At 45.5% G+C, this 20,189-nt stretch overlaps 2 protein-coding genes across 8 annotated transcripts in view; one reads left to right on the top strand and one right to left on the bottom strand.

Moving 5' to 3' along the window:
* The window catches only part of TMEM63B (transmembrane protein 63B), an 85,251-nt gene extending 78,573 nt beyond the window's left edge, over nucleotides 1-6,678 (bottom strand). For both annotated transcript variants that reach the window (XM_074989758.1, XM_074989761.1), the window contains exon 1: nucleotides 6,556-6,678. The gene's annotated coding sequence lies outside the window, so the exon portion shown is untranslated. The remainder of the gene's footprint in view (nucleotides 1-6,555) is intronic.
* Nucleotides 6,679-6,795: 117 nt separating this feature from the next.
* On the top strand, nucleotides 6,796-18,425 carry MRPL14 (mitochondrial ribosomal protein L14). Of its 6 annotated transcripts, XM_074989763.1 has the most exons (5): nucleotides 6,796-6,913; nucleotides 7,352-7,451; nucleotides 11,823-11,870; nucleotides 14,601-14,694; nucleotides 17,749-18,425. In XM_074989763.1, the coding sequence occupies exons 1-5, from the start codon at nucleotides 6,869-6,871 to the stop codon at nucleotides 18,113-18,115; spliced, it is 654 nt and encodes a 217-aa protein (XP_074845864.1). In that variant the 5' UTR covers nucleotides 6,796-6,868; the 3' UTR covers nucleotides 18,116-18,425. The 6 variants fall into 6 exon arrangements, with proteins under 6 accessions (XP_074845864.1, XP_074845866.1, XP_074845863.1 ...); XM_074989765.1 differs by lacking the exon at nucleotides 11,823-11,870 and having other exon boundaries at nucleotides 6,797-6,913; XM_074989762.1 differs by lacking the exon at nucleotides 7,352-7,451 and having other exon boundaries at nucleotides 6,819-6,913.
* The last annotated feature ends 1,764 nt before the right edge of the window (nucleotides 18,426-20,189 follow it).

Genomic DNA, 20,189 nt, shown 5'->3' with positions numbered 1-20,189 from the left:
GCACACCAGTTTGTTATAGGGGCTGCTTGCAAGCACAGAGCCAAGCAGGATAGTTTGGGACAGCCGGACAAAGATGTGGGTGTCTCATTGCTAGAACAGCACAGGGATCCCACACTGTGTTTGCCAGCTTGTTACCATAGGGAAGGAGATGCTGGCTGGCATGGCTGCCACACATTTTAAAATAAAACATCCAAGCTCTTGGGTTGAAACAAGAACAAGGTTACATGGGCCCAGGGGGAAAAGTAAGGCAGATTCTGGTCTTTGGCCAGCCTGTTTATTGATTGTTTAATGCCATGGTGCCTGAGGCACAGTCACAGGCAGGAATACGCGAGGGTAGCAATCAAATGACAGAGATTCCACATAAGTTAGGGCAGTGTTTCCCAAATTATGTTTCGTGGAACACTAGTGTTCCATACAATGCGAATAGGTGTTCCATGAAAAAATTGTGAGGCTAGTGATATTTTTTCCTTCAAAATACTAAATATGAAGTTGTGTATAACAAAAATACTAAGGTGTTTGACTAGCATGTAAACTTGTAGGTATATTATTTATCACTCATGCATAGCACTGATTTGGATTGTTTTTAATTTTTAAGAAAGGACAGTCCTTTCTTGAACAATACTGTCCTTTCTATTTTTTGTACAAAAGGACAACACTAACCATCCTTCTTTCGGCTGTTATATTGATGTTTTGTTTTGGGTTTGTAGTTAATTTTTAATGTTTATACTTAATTATAGGGTAGCTAACCATCCTATCAGAAGGACATTTGTTGTTTGTTCACACCATTTTCTCTGGCTATTTTTTGTCCCTTGTAAAATAAAAGGCATCTAAAAAAAACTTAACTCTTTTCAATCATCTTTTGAATGTTACTTGGGGCAATTTTTCGGTCTGAATAATCCCCAACCCCCGTAGATCAGCAGGTATGTGTTCTGCCAATAAATTCCAAGCCCAGAAGTGTTCCGAGACCAAATTAAAATAAAAAGCAGTCAAGTAGCACTTTAAAGACTAGCAAAATAGTTTATTAGGTGAGCTTTCATGGGACAGACCCACTTCTTCACACCATAGCCAGACCAGAACAGACAGTCTGTTCTGGTCTGTCTATGGTCTGAAGAAGTGGGTCTGTCCCACAAAAACTCACCTAATAAACTATTTTGCTAGTCTTTAAAGTGCTACTTGACTGCTTTTTATTTTGATAGTGTATAGACTAGCACGGCTTCTTCTCTGTTACGAGACCAAATTAGTTTGGAAAACACCGTGTTAGGGGAAAAGGCTGCAGCAGGATCCCTGCACTCTCCCAGCAGTTGTATTCCTCTCTTTTGGAAGGCAGATCTACAGCAGATTAAAGGTACTGTCAAAACCTACCAGGGTATTATGTTGCTTTATCTTTGCCCCGAAAAAGCTGGGGGCGATTTACCCCAAATTCCAGGAAGCTACTGAGGGTCAGGCATCAAATTCCAGAGCTCACAGATCCTTTGATATGCAAACTGGCTCTTAGAGCCACTGTCACAGCTCTCCTGCACTTAACCCAGCGAAGGGGAAGGGGCTCCCAAACACAAGCTGGGAACTGAACCCAGGCTGGTAACTAAGCAAGAGCCCCAGAGCTACACCTGGCTTATATCCCACACGGCAGATGCCAGTTGTTTTACCCTTAACATGGAGATGCCTCCCACAGAGGTGTCTAACTGGATCCATAGACTCAGCCCGCTGGGCTTGTAGATGTTTGGGCTCAGGCCGAGTGCACATCTCACAGTATTAAAGGTGAAGCTAACAACTGGGTCTGTGGGAGAATTCCAGGAGGCTGCAGGCAGCCTGAGGCACTTTAATCAAGCTCTGAGAAAGCAAAATTAGCACTGGACAGATCATTGCATACGTGCGGCTGACTATTCAGGCTTCATCATAAATCTCTTGATATTTGGTGTTTTTCTTAAAGCCTCCGCTCCTGGAAGCAAGCGTTCAGGTGCAAATCTCGGCTCTCTTTTTGGACAAGCCATCTATTCTCATGGCTGCAGAGAAAAGCAAGAAAATGTAAACTGAGAGCACCAAGCAGCATCAGAACCAGTGTTCCCTGTAAGCTGAGTGCTTGAGCCGCCAACCAGGAAAAATTCAGGTGCTGCCCAGCTGATTAGCAGAGCACCTGCAACCATGAACAGCCAGCAGCTTGTGTTTATATCAGTGGTGCACATCTGCACAAGCCCTGGCGCACACATAGCAAAATTTATTTTGCCCATGGATGGAAAATATTAGAGGGACCACTGATCAGAACCCAACTTAAAAAAAAAGGACTTTTGTACCCAGTTCATGATTTTTACATGTTTGCGGTGGGAATTATTGTGTCTTGGTCAAAGGGGAAGAGGTACCAGCATGCAAAGCCTCAGCAGACATCACCTGACAAAGCTAACAGCCAAAACACTCAAATTCCTGTAGCCCCAGTTCCTTCCAAGATTACTGCCTACAACAAAAAACAAAAACACATTTAATGTTGTGTAACACAGTCTACTCGCCAGCTCCCACTGGGGTTTCTCCCCTACCCTCTTTAGCTCATCATTTTCATGTAACTCTGCTAATGCTACCTGGGTGGCAAAGGCAGAATAGACTCCCGCCCCCAGTAAAAGGTTCAAGAGGAATAGGCATTTTCTAGGTAAGATGGGAGCTAATTGCAGTCATTAGAGGTAATATCATTAATGCTTTGCTATTTCTGGTTTGCAGGAGTCCTCCTGGAGTTTCTTACCACCTGAGTGGCTTGTTCGCTGCACAGACTCTGAACCCTTAGAGAAGGATAAAAGAAGCTATTAAAGCCCATTTAGCCCAGCCACAAGGTGGGGCTTATCCCTGCAAGCTGTCCTCAGAGATTTTCCCCAGTCTTGGGGCGCAGCAGCTGCAGAACAAGTCAGGATACATTGCCCTAGTAAGGACCACTACTAATACAAACCACTAGGAGTTAGCCCCGAAAATGGCCATTTCTCCCAAACAGCCAATAGCCTTACACACGCACATGCACGCTCCCCAAGACAAATAAAGGTATGGAATAGGTTGCTTCATCAACCAGAACAGGCAGAGGTGGAGCAAGGGTTCCTCATACACCCTGTACGGTACATCTGGATCCATGTTTCCCAGATACAGACATACACATCAGCACCGACCTTCAGGCCCGTGCAACAGGCATTGCATTAAGCTCCTCTTTCCGCCCCCCCATACAGAACCCCAGTGCATTCTTCACTCCCTGTCCTCCATTCAGTTTGGAGTTCTTTAACCAGCCACAGCCCTTAGACTGCCTACAATCATAACCCAGACTCTCATTCCTCCTACTCATTGGACATGCTTCTGGGTAGGAGGAATGAACATGCAGTAACACTCAGATGTCAGTGGTTCAGGAATCAAATTAGCAATCAACATTCCCTGAAACAGTCACAGCAGTGTGTCTTCATTGTTGTTTCATTTATTACTGTACTACATATTTATATTTAAACAGTATGATGGGAATATACTTAGATTGTGTTATGTATTATTCTCACAGCAAAATGCCTGACCAAGTATTATTATTTTAACAACTACCGTTGGTTAATAACATAGAAAAAGTAGCCTGTCTAGTAAATAATTAAATTGCACAGTGTTTTAATATCATGTTGCAAAGAGCCATTTGCATCTTACAAGTCTCAGTCTGCGTATCACTGATCTAATGGTTGAAGCAGGGGACTGAAGGACAGCAGAGAGAATCCTGATCCTGGTTCTGCCTAGTGTTCAGCTGTGGGCAAGTCCTTTAACTTCTATGCCTCAGTTTCCCCACCTGCAAGACAAGACTCTTGGAGGCTCTGAAAGAGTTATTGTCGTTCCCCTTATCTCTACATATTAGCCTGACATGAGTACCTGCTTGAATGACCACACTCTTGGCTCACCGCCAGCTGCTGTCAATCATCACAATGGTGTACTGTGGTGTGAGGGGAGAGAAGCAGATCTCAGAAGTGGCCTAGACCCACTCCACACACAAGCTTTTTAGAGCAATTTCAGTATCTCACATCACACTTGGAAAGGAAGAGGAAGCCAACATCACCTTTGGGGAAACTGGTGGAATGTCCCCTTGGACTAATACAGCTGCGTTCTGTGCAAGAGGGTCCTTTCCAGGCCCGCCTCAGGCAGAGAACGGTGTAACAGTCCCATCCAAAAAGTCAGAGACAAAGATAAACACACCAGGGAAATACAGCCAGATGGAGCTACTGTGAAGGTGGGTCCATAACCTTCTGGAAAACAATTCCTGATACGCAGAGGGTAAGAAGCTATGACCATCACCTGTGCAATACATCACTGAGATGGAGGCTGATGGTGCAACTATAGGCATTCACTCTTCATCCAGTTTTTGGCCGTCTACTGTACTTTTATAGATGCAGAAACATTGTAGTGTTCCTTTGGCTACACGTATATACTGCTTATAAATATCTATGCATTCTACCTCCACTATGTATATTCCAGAAACTCAAACCCATGGCATGTCATGCTAGCGTAAGAGGCTCTGCATCTGGATCTGACTGTAGACTCAGGGCCTTAAATGGTATGCTAGTTATGGCAGCATTATGTTTATTATTTCTCTGTTTAAATGGAAGCAGAGAGGTAATAGATACCTGATGAAAGGGACTGGTGCTTAGATTTTATTACCATAAATATTTAAAAATATAATTGACTCATATCCACATTTATTTCAGAGGCAATTTAAGCCAAAGACCCCATGCTCCTGTACACTTCAGGCAGATAGCGAATTGGAGACAAATTGTTGGTAAGAAGAGGTACTAACTTCAGAACCAATGCAACCAGTATCAAAACTACCAGACAGACAAACAATCACTTCAAAGCTCTAGGAGACCCATAAGGCTCTTGAATGCTTCATTCCTGCCCCTCAAATTCTTCCTCAGCACCACCTGCCCTTAGCTTTCAGAAAGGCCCTATGCATGTAGGTTATGTTATACTCCAGGATCAGACATGTCATTTCAAAAATATCAAGCTATTTACCAATGTACAGTGGGGCCAAAAGGGCCAGGAGACCACCCCCACATGCTTCTCTGATTGCTCATTAAAAATTCAGGTTTCTAGTATTTTGCCTACAGTTGTCACAGAATAAATTCCATCCAGGATGACACACCTGAACAAAGCTGGGGGTTAACTCCATGGCATTTAATATTATGCAATAATCTGCACATGTACAGTATTGTACACAGCTCAACATAAACTAATTCATCCAGGGGGGCCAGGGGAGGGAGAGACCAGATAAGCACCACAAGACAAACACCCACATGAGCACACCCTGACTTAGAAAAAAATATGAGATAATGTTGCTCTCATCAATGGAAGCCAGGAGGGGGGTTAATTCCCAGAATTCTTAAGTCATAACAAACAGGAACACCGGCAGCACGGGATTCACACCCCGGCTCTCCTAACTGCTCCTTCGCTTTTAAGCCAACTTTTTATTTATAGCAGAGCAGCAGGAGAAACCCACCCTGGAAGAAGCCAGGCGGAGGTAGTGGTGGTGAAGCGCTAGTGAAAGGAGAGGAGAGAAAAGGCGTGGGGGAGAAGAAGTGAGCAAGTAAAGGGCTGAGGTCAGCATGCAGCAGATAAACGGTTTAGTAGGTGTAACCTAGTTGAAGGTAAAATAATTTCCTGATGCCCTTGTTTGGGGTGAGAAGAACAGTTGCTCCAGAGAGAAGCAGGCACCAATGACAGCTCTCGGAACTGACCCCTGGTTCTGTGCAGCCAGACACCAGGAAAAGCACCTGGTGCCTGAGGGACAATGAGCTGCTGGACAGAAGGGAAGAAGCCTGAAGAAGCAGGATGGATTCAAAGAGACGCTCTGGCGGCGGCGGCGGGTGGATTTTGCCTCCGGGGCTCTGGATGTCGCCAGGCCTCTCTCCCAGGAAGACAGCTGCGGCGTGAAGGGCGGCTGCAGAGCCGCTCCGCCGAGGGGCTGGAACGAAGCTCCTGCCCTCACAGGCACCTTCCGACGGGGAAGGGGCGACTGCAGCGCCGCCGGCCAACATCCCACCGCGCGGCGCGGCCCCGCCTCGCCGAGGCGGGAGAGCGACATAGAGCCACTCCGTCGCTTCTTGCCATCTTGTGCGCCGCGCCCGCCAGGGAAGCCCGGATCCAGCCCCCGCTGCGCGGCTCTGGAGACGAGACGAGACGCGCCCCGCGTTGCGAGCTGGCCTCGGGCACGGGCGCGGGCGGCAGGAGCCGGCCAAATCAGAGCTCGCCCCGGAGGTGGGAACGAGCGCTGGGACAGCCTCCGAGCCCGCAGCGGGGGAGAGCGCCCAGGGGGCATTGGCACGAGCCCCCCGCCCGGCGGCGGCGGCGGCCCCCGGGGACCCCGAGCAAACCCGCTGCCGCTGGGGCGGGCTGAGCGACACGGCGCACCCACTGGCAGCCGATAGCGGGGCGGGAGGCGGGGCGCAGGCAGGAGAGAGACATCGCCAGGCTGCCGTGGAGACAGGTCCTCGGAGCTGCTGCAGAGGGGAGAGGCGGGGAGGGGCAGAGGACCGAGACATTGCAGTGCGTGTCTGCGGGCGGCTCACTTACCCAGCGTCAGACACGGAGCGGCTCCCTCTTGCCTCTCGCTGGGCTGCGGCTGGCCCCGCACTCGCCCCCAGGAGGCAGCCGGGCCCCGCACCAGCGAACCCCGCGGCTCCAGCCGCCGGCCGGCTCAGCTGGAAGAACAAGGAGGAGGGAGGGACAAGGAGCGAAGGGGCGTGGCCTCTCCCTGCGCAGGAGGAGGCGGTGGCGATGGTGGTGGGAGGGGCTAGGGCGGCGCTCCTCGCCACAAGCTGGTGCGCATGCGTCCTCTTTCCTTGGGCCGTGGCTCCTCTCGGGATGCGCGCGTCCCCTCTTGCGCATGCGTGCTGGGGGAATCGCGCCAGAGCCCGGGAGCCTGCGGCCTGTGAGTGACTGTGGGGCGCCACGGGCGTGTCCCGGACTCCTGGGTTCCTCGCGTGACCGCGGACCAGCGGTGGGGGATCCAACCGGGCCGGGCTCGCTCCCCGCCCGCTGTGACTTAGGCCCCGGCGCAGGCCTGGGCCCCGAGCTTCCCTCCTTGCCCGGCCTAGGCCGGGCCAGGCTCCGGCTGCCCCGTGCCCTTGTGCGCTGGGTGGGTCGGGCGCTGGGTGAGTCGGGGGTCGGTCAGTTTTGTCCCCGCCCACACTTACTGCACAGGCGGTACCCGTGGAGGCCGGGGTGCGCTCCGAACAGCCCCGGGCGGGGAGGGGCTGTTCAGGCGGGGCTGGGCTGGGCTGGGCTCCCGTCCCGCTCACGGAGCATCTCGCTGCAGTCCCGGGGGGAGCAAACGCCTTACGCCGGGCCCCGCTTCTCCTCCCTGCAGTTCGTGGGGCGCCCCCAGCCTGGCTGGGGCAATCCCAACCGGTGGAAGCTGTGTGGGTTTTCCTATGAACGTAACCGGCTCAACCTGTGTAAGAAAATCGGTATGTGGAAGTACACTGTAATCCGTGTATAAATGCGATCTCTCTCTCTCTCTCTCACACACACACACCGAGTAACGTAGTTCCACGTTTTTAATGAGATGGATGAGCCTGAGACCCCGCAGCCAATCATGCTGTGCCCCTTTATGAAATTTAAGGCCCCTCTCCCCGACTTTACGCACCCCAGGTGTAGTCAGTCTCCCAGCCTGCGCTCTGTAAGCACAGGGTCTCTTACTTTCCTGCCTGAAGAGCTTTTCTATTACACCTGCTCTGGCAATGCTCGGTGGTGTGAGTATTGGCCTGCTAAACCCAGGTTGTGAGCTCAGTCCTTGAGGGGACCATTTAGGGATATGAGGCAAATAGATTAAAAACAAAAATGTCAGGGATGGTGATAGGCGCTGTTGTGAGTGCAGGGGACTGGACGCAATGACATCTCAAGGTCGCTTCCGAGAGAGAGAGATTTACTTAGGTGTAGATAGGGCTTGGTGAGACCGTCCTGGTTACTCTTTTGTAATATACTAGCACCTCCAGCCCACAACCCAACCCAGCAGCCATTATGTTAGTGCTGTATAGACATATTAAGAAGTGCTCTCTGCCTCAATGAGCTTACAGTATTAAAAAAAATGGACAAAAGGTGTGTCTGTGCTATACTAGCTCATTAGTCTAGCATGGAAGCTCCACATGTGTATGACAACTTACAAAATGTTTTTCTCAGGAACGTAAGAATGGACACATAATGAGGGTATTGGAACAGCTGGACCAGTTGCGGTGATGACATAACTGCAGGCAGTTAACGAAAGTTAGTAGATGTTTAGTGAAGACAAGCACAAAGAGTTGAAGGGGACATAGATAGAGAGAGTTTAACATCAAGGTACCTATTTCACAGTAAAATCCCAGTGGAGACAAAAGCACAGATAGTTTTTACCTTGATGTAGATGTATGCTGACCTAGTGCTGACCTCATCTAGCTCCTAATTGTGAAAATTAGCCATGTCTCCACTAAGATTTTATTCTGGGACAGCTGACTCAGCTACCTCAGTGTAAACACACCCGCTTTCTTTTGCTGTGAAGATAGCCATAGTAGGATCACTGGGAATACAACCCAGCCTTTTGACTTCCTGTTTGTTATCTTGTCTACTAACTAGACCTCACTGATCTTTTAAGAAAAGTTTGTTGTGAGGTTTGAAGTGATATCTGCAGATATCAGCTTTATATTTGCACGTATCCACGTCAGTGTATATCTGTGTGGCTATCTGCAGCTCATTTTTGCAGATTTTGATGTGAATACCCTTTTTGTATCTATGCTGGGATCTATATATCAATGATCATGTGCATGGTTTGTGGGCACTAGAAAGCAAAATCTAGTTATGCAAGTTAATATTTTGAGTAATTTGCAGTCCAAAAAGATTTGAATGGGAATTTTACTTTGAAAAAATGTTCACGTATGTATAGCACTAAGAAGAAGCCTGGATCTCAAAATGGAACACTTCTACTTCCTCTCCTCCCCTTCTCTTCCTCAGTTAATTATGATCCATATAACTGATTCCAAATTCTTATGATTCACTTGGAAATGGTGTAAAAGCAGAATTGTTCCATCTTTCTTTTAAAAATATGGGTGTAATGAGTTTTAGTACTGCCTTCAACCAGTAAATACCCTGGTTAATAACCAGGCCTATTCATAAAACCCAAGTTCTTGACGAATTAACTCTTCCTGTGTGAATCTTGGCCTCTTTGTCTGCATATTAATGTAAAACCAGTTATGCCTTGGTAATTAATATCTCCTATGTTTTTAACACACATAAGCTCTTAATCACGTATTTTTCTTTCTGAAGAAAACTCTGAATTGGTTGAGCTCCTGTCGCTCACATTTGGCTCTTGTAGAGCAGATTGGCAGAGAGCCTATAAATAAACCCATTCACTGCTACTGCAGGTTCAGATATCTGCATTGTGCATATGATCTTGAGTTCATCGCCGTCATTTAATAGTGAATGAAGAACTCATTTCAAATCTGTACTTCCTAGTGCCCTGAATTTGATGTTTGTTAGTTTTAGTTTGAGAGGTCATGCTAGACCCTTCTATACTATTAACATAAAATTGCTACAGTTGAGTGTGAGTAAAGATGTTTTTCCCTGTTTTGTTTTGTGCATTTAATAGCAAATGTGTATGTAGTTGGTGTCGGTGTTTTCCCCTAGCACCTAGCAACAGGGAACAGGAAAAAGTTAAAAATAGAAAAATGTGGTTGTGATGCTGCAAACAGTCCCATGGGATTTGGAAGCAAGTGGTTAACTAATTTTCAAAACTGACTAAATTTCAAGTGGATTGTATCCCTTAAAAGTGGATGTTCATTCCTTTCTGTAAAATCCTATAGTGACTTAATGTGCCATCAAAACAAAAAAGCAGTCTAGTAGCACTTTAAAGACTAACAAAATAATTTATTAGGTGATGAGCTTTCATGGGACAGACCCACTTCTTCAGACCAAGTGGGTCTGTTCCATGAAAGCTCATCACTTAATAAATTATTTTGTTACTCTTTAAAGTGCTACTTGACTGCTTTTTTGTTTTGATAATATACAGACTAACGTAGCTATCTCTCTGTCACTATTTAATGTGCTATGAGGAACCACTTCTGCAGAATGCTCTTCAATTTGTAAGTGCTTCTATCGCTTGAATTGAGCTATAAGAACGTATGTAGTAATAATGGTGATGTGCATACAGTTCCCCAGCAATGGGTATTAAGATTTTATCACACAAAATGGAGTTAGGGTGATGTGATTTTGCAGCATCTTGCTAAAATGGATATCTCCACCCCACCCCAACCCTCCACCCTCCCCACACACACACTCTTGGATTCACAGGGGAAAATAAGAGAATTTGAAAACCAAAGCCTTGTTACCCATTTGGTGTGAGTCTTGAAGAAGGTACTCAGCAACTTGTGGATTGTTCGGCTCCCTTTGTCCATGTCTACAGGACAGCCTAAACTTGAAAACAGGTACATAATTTGCACTCTGCAAATTCCATAGCTTATTTTGTGTCAGTTTCAATTCAATTGACTATTTTGGCACGTGGCGCTGTCTAAGTGGCACCATATGCAGAAATAAAGCACTGTATTGCGGCGTCCCTTATGCGGCCTATGATGAGGTGTACAGAGATGTTGAAATAGCTTGCCCTTAATTTTGAAAAATGTTTAGAAATGAGGGGCGAGTTGCATAGATGCAGTGCAGGTATTAGGGGATACTGCAGTATCCCAGAATAGCTCCCACCGTGTAGACCTAGCCATTGGCAATAAGCACACATGGTCACCACTTTTATTTTTGTTAGTGGTAAGACACCATCGTATGTTAGTTAAATGAGACAGCCCAGTGTACTAGATCAAACATCCTGGTTTGGTCACTGTTGTTTTCTGTGGAGTGGAATTTTCCAGAACTGCAGTGTATTTGCTTCTTTTTAAAAATACATTGGCAAGATTAATAAAACATATCTTTAATCCCTAGGGGAAAGGGGGCAAGGTAGGTTTTAATATGGCACTTGAAAATGGCACAGAGCATAAATACCTTTTGGTGGTTTGTAACCAATGAAAGGTTCTTCTTCCTGGCAGTATTTAAGGTTTGTATGAATCTGCAGGCCTGTCGAAGTAGGGGAATGCTGCAGTACACTTGAGAACTGAATGTTTACTTCAGTGGGTTATTGCACATTCAGACTTAATCAGGAGACTAGGAACTGGGTCACTTAGGAGAGTGAATAGCTGATTAATTTTTTTCTTTCTGAAATTTATTCTGATCAAAAATGACATTTATTATGTCTACAGCATACCTGGTAAGGTTGAGGCCAAATGGCTGAATCAAATAGTTGGACCCTCTTAATATGAAATAGATTCATTGCTAGAGCTTAGCTTCAGCCATGTGATGTAAATTACAAGGGATGGATTTAACATGTAATCACTGTTTAAGGACTTGTGTGAGTTGCCATTATCTTTTTGTATTATTGGAAGCCTCTTATCATACAACACTGCTTAAAATTGGATTTGGGGGCTATTTTGAGTTTTCATTTTCAGCAGTAACTTGCAAATATAAGTTTACATGAAAACTGGCCTCTTATACCTATCTCATAGAGCTGGAAGGGACCTTGAGAGGTCGAGTCCAGTCCCCTGCTCTCACAGCAGGACCTATCACCATCCCTGACAGATTTTTCCCCCCTATTTGGCCTAGATCTGTAAGTGGCTGTCTCAAGGATTAAGCTTGCAACCCTGGGTTTAGCAGGCTAATGCTCAAACCACTGAGCTGTCCCCTCCTGGGACTATACTAAGATGAGTGATTCAACATTCAGAAGAATGTTAATATTTAAATATTAAACAGTAATATTCTCTTGCCTATCTCAGGTATTATAAAGCACCCTTGTTTTCTGATTGGGCAACAGCAACTTACAGGTGAGTGGTTCTTGGAATTGCCCAAACAAAAAATGATTGCATTGTATGATGCTTAAGAGGGGCTGGGAAGAACCTTTCCAGATACAGCATAACACACTGAAACATTGACAGAAATGACATTGGAAAGCAAACTTAAGAAGAAAGCCAAGTTACTTTGTTTTCCTCATGTTTGTGGTTACTGTTCTAAAAGAATGTGCCAAATACTGTCTTCTCCTATCTGGGCCACTTTGAAGATTTGCCAGCATGAAGTAACAGCTCTCTGGAGGGTTGAAGTGTTCTCTGCTGCAACTGGTGGGATGAATTTTGGTGCTTCATAATGACTGTTAAACCAGCATTAAACCTGACTTCTCAACATTGCTATAAAGACAGAATACTGATCACACACAGTTCTTGAATATTGTCCACGGAACAGTGCAGATACTGTCTAGTGCTAATGGCTGTCTGATTTTATGCCATGCTGAGGATTTGGGCTTACAAACATCCAGGGGCTTTTTATAAACTGTGGTTAGCTAGGAAAATGCTCAAGTGCTTTCCAGGAGTTTGCCACCAATGACAATTTGTGAGAAAACGTGGGCCAACTTGTGCAGAAATCAGCTGATGAAACACCTCTGTCTTACCAATGTTGAGGGACAATCCCCAGCACCTGAGAAAAGACTAGGGTGGATTGCAAGTCAGCCTCTGTGTGTGAGGAGAGCAGAGTCATTAGCATGCCAAACATCAGTAAGAAATACTAGTGATCTAAAGTTTAGAATGAAGGTGCCACAAGTTGGTGTTCCATGGACCATCAGCTCCTCGATCTGAATTCTAGAGAAAAAGCAGTCACAAATTAGAATCAAGATCATGGCAAGATAGATGGGGAAAACAGTTGGGGGCAATAATACAGCCTTGCTTACCACCCATATGGATTGTGAACAGAGCCTTTTTTCTCAACCTGTTCATGGTAAGAGGACTTGTGACAGACAGAGGAAATGTCACAAGACACCCCAAAAGTGCCTTAAGAAGGGAGGCATTGACCCCACAAATTGGGAAGAGCGAGCTGGCAATACACTGCAGTGGTATCATCTCATATATCAAGCTTAGCCCGTTCTGAGGAGACTCACTTAGCTCAAGAAACTGAGACGTGGCAGGGGAGGGAGGAAAGTGTACAGCAGCCTAGTGAGCATTTGTGCTCTCTCCCCACAGCCACCCATCACATTGTATATATGGAAAAACCTTTCGAACACAGATCAGGCTCCTCAGTCATCTGAAGTCTCGTCAGTGACTTTTTTTCCCGCTGGGCAAACATCATCTTTGTACGGTGGGATAGCCAGCACTGAGGGATAGCAAGTTTAGAGTCTAGCAGAATGTGGCTCAGGAAAGAGGCAGACAGGCAGTGATAGTTCTCAGTGGTGCCTTGTGTTGGAAAGATCCATGGCCCAGATGAAGGCTCTGGAGTTGTGTACGTACCTAATTCCACTTCATGCAGTAAAAGTAAGCATATATATGAGCATAAGAAAAACTGGTTATAGTCTGTGTCATCCGTGCCAGGAAATGTTTGTGTTTAGAGTCAGATAACTGAAGTTATCTTGCTGTAAATTCCCAGTGGAGACAAGGTATAGGGACCCTTAATCTTCATGTAGCTAGACAAAGTCAACACTATGTCTCCTTGCCATAGTAGCCTAGCTACATCAAATAAAGGACTACAGAGCTTTGTTTTAGTTAATATTTAACAGCGAGATAGCTATTGTGTATTAGATCTCTTACTACAAAAACACACCTTTTGGCAGTGAAGATGATCACCTTAGGAATAGCAGACAGGAACTGAGGCACAAAAATACCATGCTTCGGTTTGGTAAGCCTCGGACTCAAAACTTGCCCACCTAAGGTGTGAGCCCACTTGCAACATAGTTAAAAAATCATGCTACATTGTCTAAATAGTGGTGGTACAGATTTTTTTCAGATGGTTCTTAAAGTGTGCCAGTATGCAGAAGATGACCCTGGGGTCATCAGAACTGGCTAAAAGTGACAGTGGTCAATTACAATGGCTGGCTATATGAAAGAAGGTTGACAGGAGCATTTCTCCGATCAACCTTCCTTAATTCTCGCTGCTCGCAAGGAGTTCTGGGGTCAGCTTTGACCATGGAAGGCACTGTTTTGTATATGCACAAAACAAAACCTCGGATGATTGACTCAGAGCATGTCGATCTTCCGCGGCAATGTGGCTTTAGATTTGGAACGTGGTTGATCGGTGGCAGTTTGAGGTTCATTCCTTTCATGTTGTATAGTGACTTGACTCCTGCAATCCACAAACCCACAGATTTCATATTGAAACCCGCATTAAAGGGATCAGCATTTTCTTTGGCCATTTGCTTCTTTTTTGTGGAGAATTTTAATAGCTTACTTTCTCCTTGCAGGCCCACAATTCCCAAAATAATGGTTTCATGGCTTGCATTAAGTGGGAGAATGAACTAAAATGATATGATTCCTCTTATGTAGCAAACTGCACTGCAGTGATATTGAACATACTGACTATGCAATGTATCTGAGTTGTACTTATTCAAATAGACCGTTGCTCTGGTTTGTACAATGCTGAGGGTGTTGTCAGCACTCAGGTAATGTATGCCCAGCAGTGCAATGAGTGTATGTCCCAAATGCATCTTTTGGGTTTCAGTCTATGATTTGCGTTTTTAAAAACCTAGAATCATCACTATCCAATTTCCAGACTCCATAATTCTCTTGTTTCTCATGCAGGTCTTGTTACCAGAATCTCAATGGCTTTCTTGAGTAGGCGACTGGGCCTGCTGTTAACCCAAGTAAACAGAGTGATAGAGCAACGGCATTTCAGGTAATTTTCAAATACTGTGAACACAGTTGAGTGAAACACCTGTTTGTGTTTTTTTTTAACTGAGTGTTTTTCATATTTAAAGCAGCTCAAACACAAAATGTCATGATTCTAATTTTGTAAAAACAGCCTAATAGAAAAATTGTCACTACAAACCATGAAAAGATATTCAGAAGACAATCCAAACAACAGCATATGCTGGTGCCTGACAATCAAGACATAATATTGGCAGTGGGTCTGATCTGGTGATGAGATCTTGTGCCTGAGTGCTGAGTATGTCTGTCTTCCTGTGCCTATCTGATTGCATTTTCAGGGTTTGAGAGCAGAAGGTAAAACTGCTTTGTCTGTTGCCAGCTGAGTGAAATGCAGACACAATAATGCATCTCCAAGAGGTGAAAAGTCAGTTACATGCTTAGAATTCTTCGGCTATTAACTGTGTGGTATTTAGACCACAAATAATTTTTAAAATTCTTTCTTTATATCTTGCCGGTGTCCTTTAATATTGCCTTTTTTTGCTTTTACTTCAAATTGCTAGTCCCTGCCTCTAGGTATTTAAAGGCTCAAATTCATTAACTTCATATATTGCAATGTGTTCATTAGCCTTTATGACCTTGATTCTGCAGTATGCTTTGTGGGGATATGTGGAGCCACCAAAACAGTAGTCAATGCAGGATTGATTAGAGCCAGGCTTGTCTACACTTGCAAGTTGCTGCACTGTAACTTTCAGGCTCAAGGGTGTGAAAAAAACAGCCTGCTTGCCCAAATGCAGCAAGGTACAGAGCTATAACGTGACAGTTTAAACAGGCTCTCAGCATTTCTAGCGACTTCCTTGGTGGAGGTGGTTTACCTAGAGTACTGGGAGAGTTCCCTTCCGGTGCTCTTGTTGCAACCACACAGCTCATTTAATAAGTGCTTTATGTTTAATGTGTAGACCAGGGCACACAAGCCGATTTTCATTGGCACACAATCTGGGAGTTCAGCCCCACCACTCCTTCCTCATGGACGCGGGAGCTGGGTCAAAGCCGTGCTGCTTGTGGATTAGCAAAAGACCAGCTAATGCTACCAACCACCCTCTAAACGGGAAAGCTCTGCATCTTTATTAATGAAGCTGTTGTAAGTAGGACTATTGGTGACTTTTAAAAGTATCACTGGCATTCAGACTGTACACAGCGGTCAGAAGGTCAAATTTCGGCACTCTGCCTCAGAAAGGTTACTGACCCCTGGTGTAGACAAAGCCTTGGTGTGTAAGGGAGGGATGTTAGTGTGTTAAATGGACTCCTATCAGTCATTTGTTTCACACCCATCACTGTACTGTATGGGCTCCATGTGTATGGCTTCAATTGAGGCAAATAAGGACAATCTACTTAGGGAAGTAAAATCCTGTTTAATTAGTTAACTGGTTAAGTGTTATGTTTAACCCAGTTAACTGAACAAGGGCCGGGTAGGGGTGGCTTCATTGCCACCATACGCACTGTGACTGTGGGGCTGCTCTGGCTGGGCTAGGAGAATCCCTTGCCCATGGCACTCCCACAGCTGCCACAGACCAGGGCTGCTAGTCTGCTAGTTTCCATATAAAGGGAGCTTAATACCTCCCCACTTCAGTACCATGGGCTACATTTATATAAACATCTAGAGTAAGGACCATTCATTCCACCTGCATTGGGGTAAATGAGGGCAGAATTTGTCCCCATTGCTTTTAAAAAGATAGGAACAAATAAGGAATTGATAGCAGATAACTGGGGAACTGAGAGGCTATGAAGCCAAGTAGTGCTAATGGTGTGAGGTTGTACCCATTATATGGGTGCTGTCTTCTTGCTGTATGTTTGTATGGCACCAGGGTGAAAGTCATCTCCTCTTTTCTTGTCACCACCCCTGCCACCATTAAAAAGGCCCATTTTTGTTAAAATTCATACCGGTGTATGCTGCACTTGCTGAGCCTGGAAGTTTGTATGCCACTTCTTGTGGGAGGGCAGAAGAGCACAGTTTGTACAAATCCTCCATGTTAAAAGGAGAGAGAATGAGGGAGATCTTCTGATTTAGCAACTGTATAATTTATAAAACTAAAGAGGGCCTGAGTGGGTAGGCTGGCCTTTCATCCTGTACTCCTCTGGGGGGCCATTGTGTAATTCAGAAACAAACTACTTGGTTGATGTCTGCCAGTGATCAGGTCACGATGAGGGTAAGGGAGTCTGCTCAAGTGGATATGAACAGGGCCTTTACTTGTAGTCGTGAGTGACTTTCATAGACTTTGCCAGGTGTCGTCTTTGGGTGGGGCCAGTAAACCACTTTGAATTCAATATTTTAAGAACTAACAAAAAAGGCAAATGTATTTTAAAGTGAAGTTCTGTTCTGAAAGGTGAATGTGTAGAAATGCCCCTTACTGCACGAGTCTGCCTGCACACTCTGATTGTACACGCTATCAGTTCTGCTGATTTTAACAAACACATTTGTACTATTTTTCAGTCCTGTGGAGCCAATATAGCTAAGAGAATCCAGCTCGTGCTCTGTTCTGTCTTTTGAATTATGAAGAGAAGAGAATTTTCTTCTAAGGTCCACCTAAGTGACACCTGTGCATGTTCGTGGAAAGTAGTGGGGCTCCCCAGGTGTCACTGAAGGAAGAATTTATTCTGCAGAACCTTTATTACTAATAATGGTATACCAGGAGCAAAGAGCCTAGTTTGATTCTCAGATTGCTGGTGCTGCTTTTGGCACTGACAGAAAACCAAAACCCCTTTGTAGCTTGCCTCTGGAGAGTCTAAAGGGTGCGCTGAATATGAGGTTCTGCAATAGTATGCTTTAAATTCACATAGAGTGGCTCTTTAGACTCCCCGTTAGCGTGAATAATTACACTGTAGTAAATTTATATGTGAAGCCCAAAGTAGCACCAGACTTTCAAAGAACACTTTGCAGTGGATGTATGATCAGTATGGTATGTATTTCTTATAGACTCCTGATCAAAGGCTCACCTAACAGCTTGATACTGTGCTGAGCTTTGCACTTACTCCCCAAAGATTGTTTAAGAAACTCTTTCTAGCATTCTTACTTCTCTTTTGCCAGCATCTCTGGATCATGCAGTGCAATACAGAAACTGACCCGCGTGCGAGTGGTGGACAACAGCACCCTGGGGAACACGCCATACCATCGGCCGCCCAAGTGCATCCATGTGTATAACAAGAGTGGAGTTGGTAAAGTGGGGGATAAAATTCTCCTGGCTATCAAAGGAGAAAAGAAAAAGGCTGTAATTGTAGGTCACAGGAGGCCTGGCCCTTGCATGACACCTAGATTTGATTCCAACAATGTGGTGCTCATCGAAGAAAATGGAAACCCAACTGGAACTAGAATAAAAATCCCAATACCTCTAATCCTGCGGAAGAAAGGAGGAGAGTTCTCTAAAGTGCTGGCCATTGCTCAAAACTTAGTGTGAAGACTAAGAAAGGTCTTGGGTTGTCCTGACACATCATCTTTGAAACCACGTGTTTCTTAGAGGATCCAAGGAAGACCTGAGGTTCATTGGGAGATTTGTCTTCTGCTGGTGAATTGAAATCCAACGCTGAATAAAAGATTTTTGAGATGCTGATTTTTTTTCCCCCCCCAGGTTACTTTGGCAAAAACATCTAACAGGATGTGATGCGGTTAGACAATACAACTATTTTAGATGAATTCTTTCCTGCCTGTGGTGTTAATGATCCTAGGCCAGGTTAACACATAATATATTAAAACCTGAACGTGCCTTGCCCAGTTTTTGCATTTCCCATTTCTGACAACTGGAGCGTGTGTTTCCTGATGAGTAATACGCAATTAAGTCAAGTTCCTGCCCCCAAGATATTGCAAGTTTAAAAGACCCAGATAAAACATAGGGGAGGACCCAGAGAAAAGTATGTTATTGAAATTAAATGTTGCCATGCTAAAGGCATTTGAGTGATGGGCTAGTTTCTGAGAGCCTTGCAGAAAAAAGCACTTCTAGAGGAGGCATTGTTAGGGGACTTACCACATTGGGAGAAGTTGCTCCATGACTGTGGATGCCCCAGAAGAAGGTGCAGAAGTGAGAATGGAAGAGGAAACAAGTGGCCTGAAGGATTGTGATCAGATCTGAGATACAAGTCAGGACTTGGATGTGTAGGTCATGAAGGGGAGGACAAGAAATGTATGCACTTGCCAGCAGAGGAAATAAGCTAATGTTTTCTGGTTCTCCGCGCTAGCTCTGGGGTTCAAGTTGCAAGTGTTGCTGGGGGAAGGCTTATAGTCAGACTTTCTTATATGTGTTTAAACCCAAATTTAGATTTACTTTTCAAAATATTTCAGTTTAAACTAGACCCAGTCCCTTTTAGAAAACTTGGCTTTATATTCTTTTAGGTTTCTTCTGGAACCTTCACATTTCCTGCTCTCTGGGGCTTCACCCTTGTGGCATAACCAAAGAAGGCTAGCTCACTGATGGACGGCCACGATTACTAAGTGGGCCACACTAGTGGCCCTCCTTCAGCTCAGTGGCCCACATGTGGCCTGGCTCCCCCTGTCTGCCACCTCTGGTGCACTGGATCCCCACACTTATCTGTTCTTCCCCCACCTTCCTCCTAGCATGTTCAGAGCATCCTGGATCTGTTGATGTGTGCACCATGCCTGCCCCCCTCCCCGCCCCCCGAGCGTGAACAGCTGGGAGGGCGGGGAAAGAACCGGGACAGAGCTTGAATCAACAGGGTTGTGGTGCTCTGAAACCAATCAACAGGGTTGTGGGGCAGGGGCAGGAACAGGTAAGTGCGCGGCTGCAGTGCCTCTGTGCATGAGAGGCACGTTGGGGTAGGGGGCAGATAGGAGACGGTGGGCCGCAGCTGGAAACCCACTGGGCCGCATGCAGTCTGTGTGTTGCAGGTTGCCCACCACTGTTCTAGCTGTAGTCTAGCCAAGGGCAGTTTCTTCAGCTTATTTGAGAGCAATCTCCTTTCAACCAACCCCTTCCCTGATTTGAGGGGACATGTGCCAGTCACTCTTCTAGGCAAGACCTGTTGTGCCTGTGATTAGAAGAGAGGCTCTACCACTAAGGATACTTAAGCTCTGGTGTAGGCTTCCCGTGGAATCCCTGTAAAAGGTTTGTAAGAACAGGTTAGAAAACCATCTGATGGTGATGGCCTAGTTATACTTGGACCACCTCAGTGCAGAGGGCTGCACTCGTTAGAGGACCTCTCAAGGTTACTCACTTTCTATGATTCTGTGGCCAATAGGAACTGTGCTGCTGATGGTTTTCTGATACGTGCAGGTAGCTTAGATGCCTGAACCTGAGTTTGCTACTGTTCTGCTGTGATGGAGGGAGCTGCAAACGTAAGCATTTTATAAAGTCCTTACGGGGTTGAGTATGAGCCCAGAATGACGTGATTCTTTTAGGGCATCTCAGGTGCTGTGAACATTACTCTAGAAGCAGCATTACAATATTCCATGGTGTGTCAAAGGGATCTGTTACCATGGGCATCAAACACCTGTCCTGAGATGTTACATGAAGGCTAAGG

Source organism: Carettochelys insculpta, chromosome 3 (assembly GCF_033958435.1).
Source record: "Carettochelys insculpta isolate YL-2023 chromosome 3, ASM3395843v1, whole genome shotgun sequence".
NCBI classification, from domain to species: Eukaryota; Metazoa; Chordata; order Testudines; family Carettochelyidae; genus Carettochelys; species Carettochelys insculpta.
The sequence above is the reverse complement of the archived record's forward strand: the minus strand, read 5'-3'. Positions and strand labels throughout refer to the sequence as shown.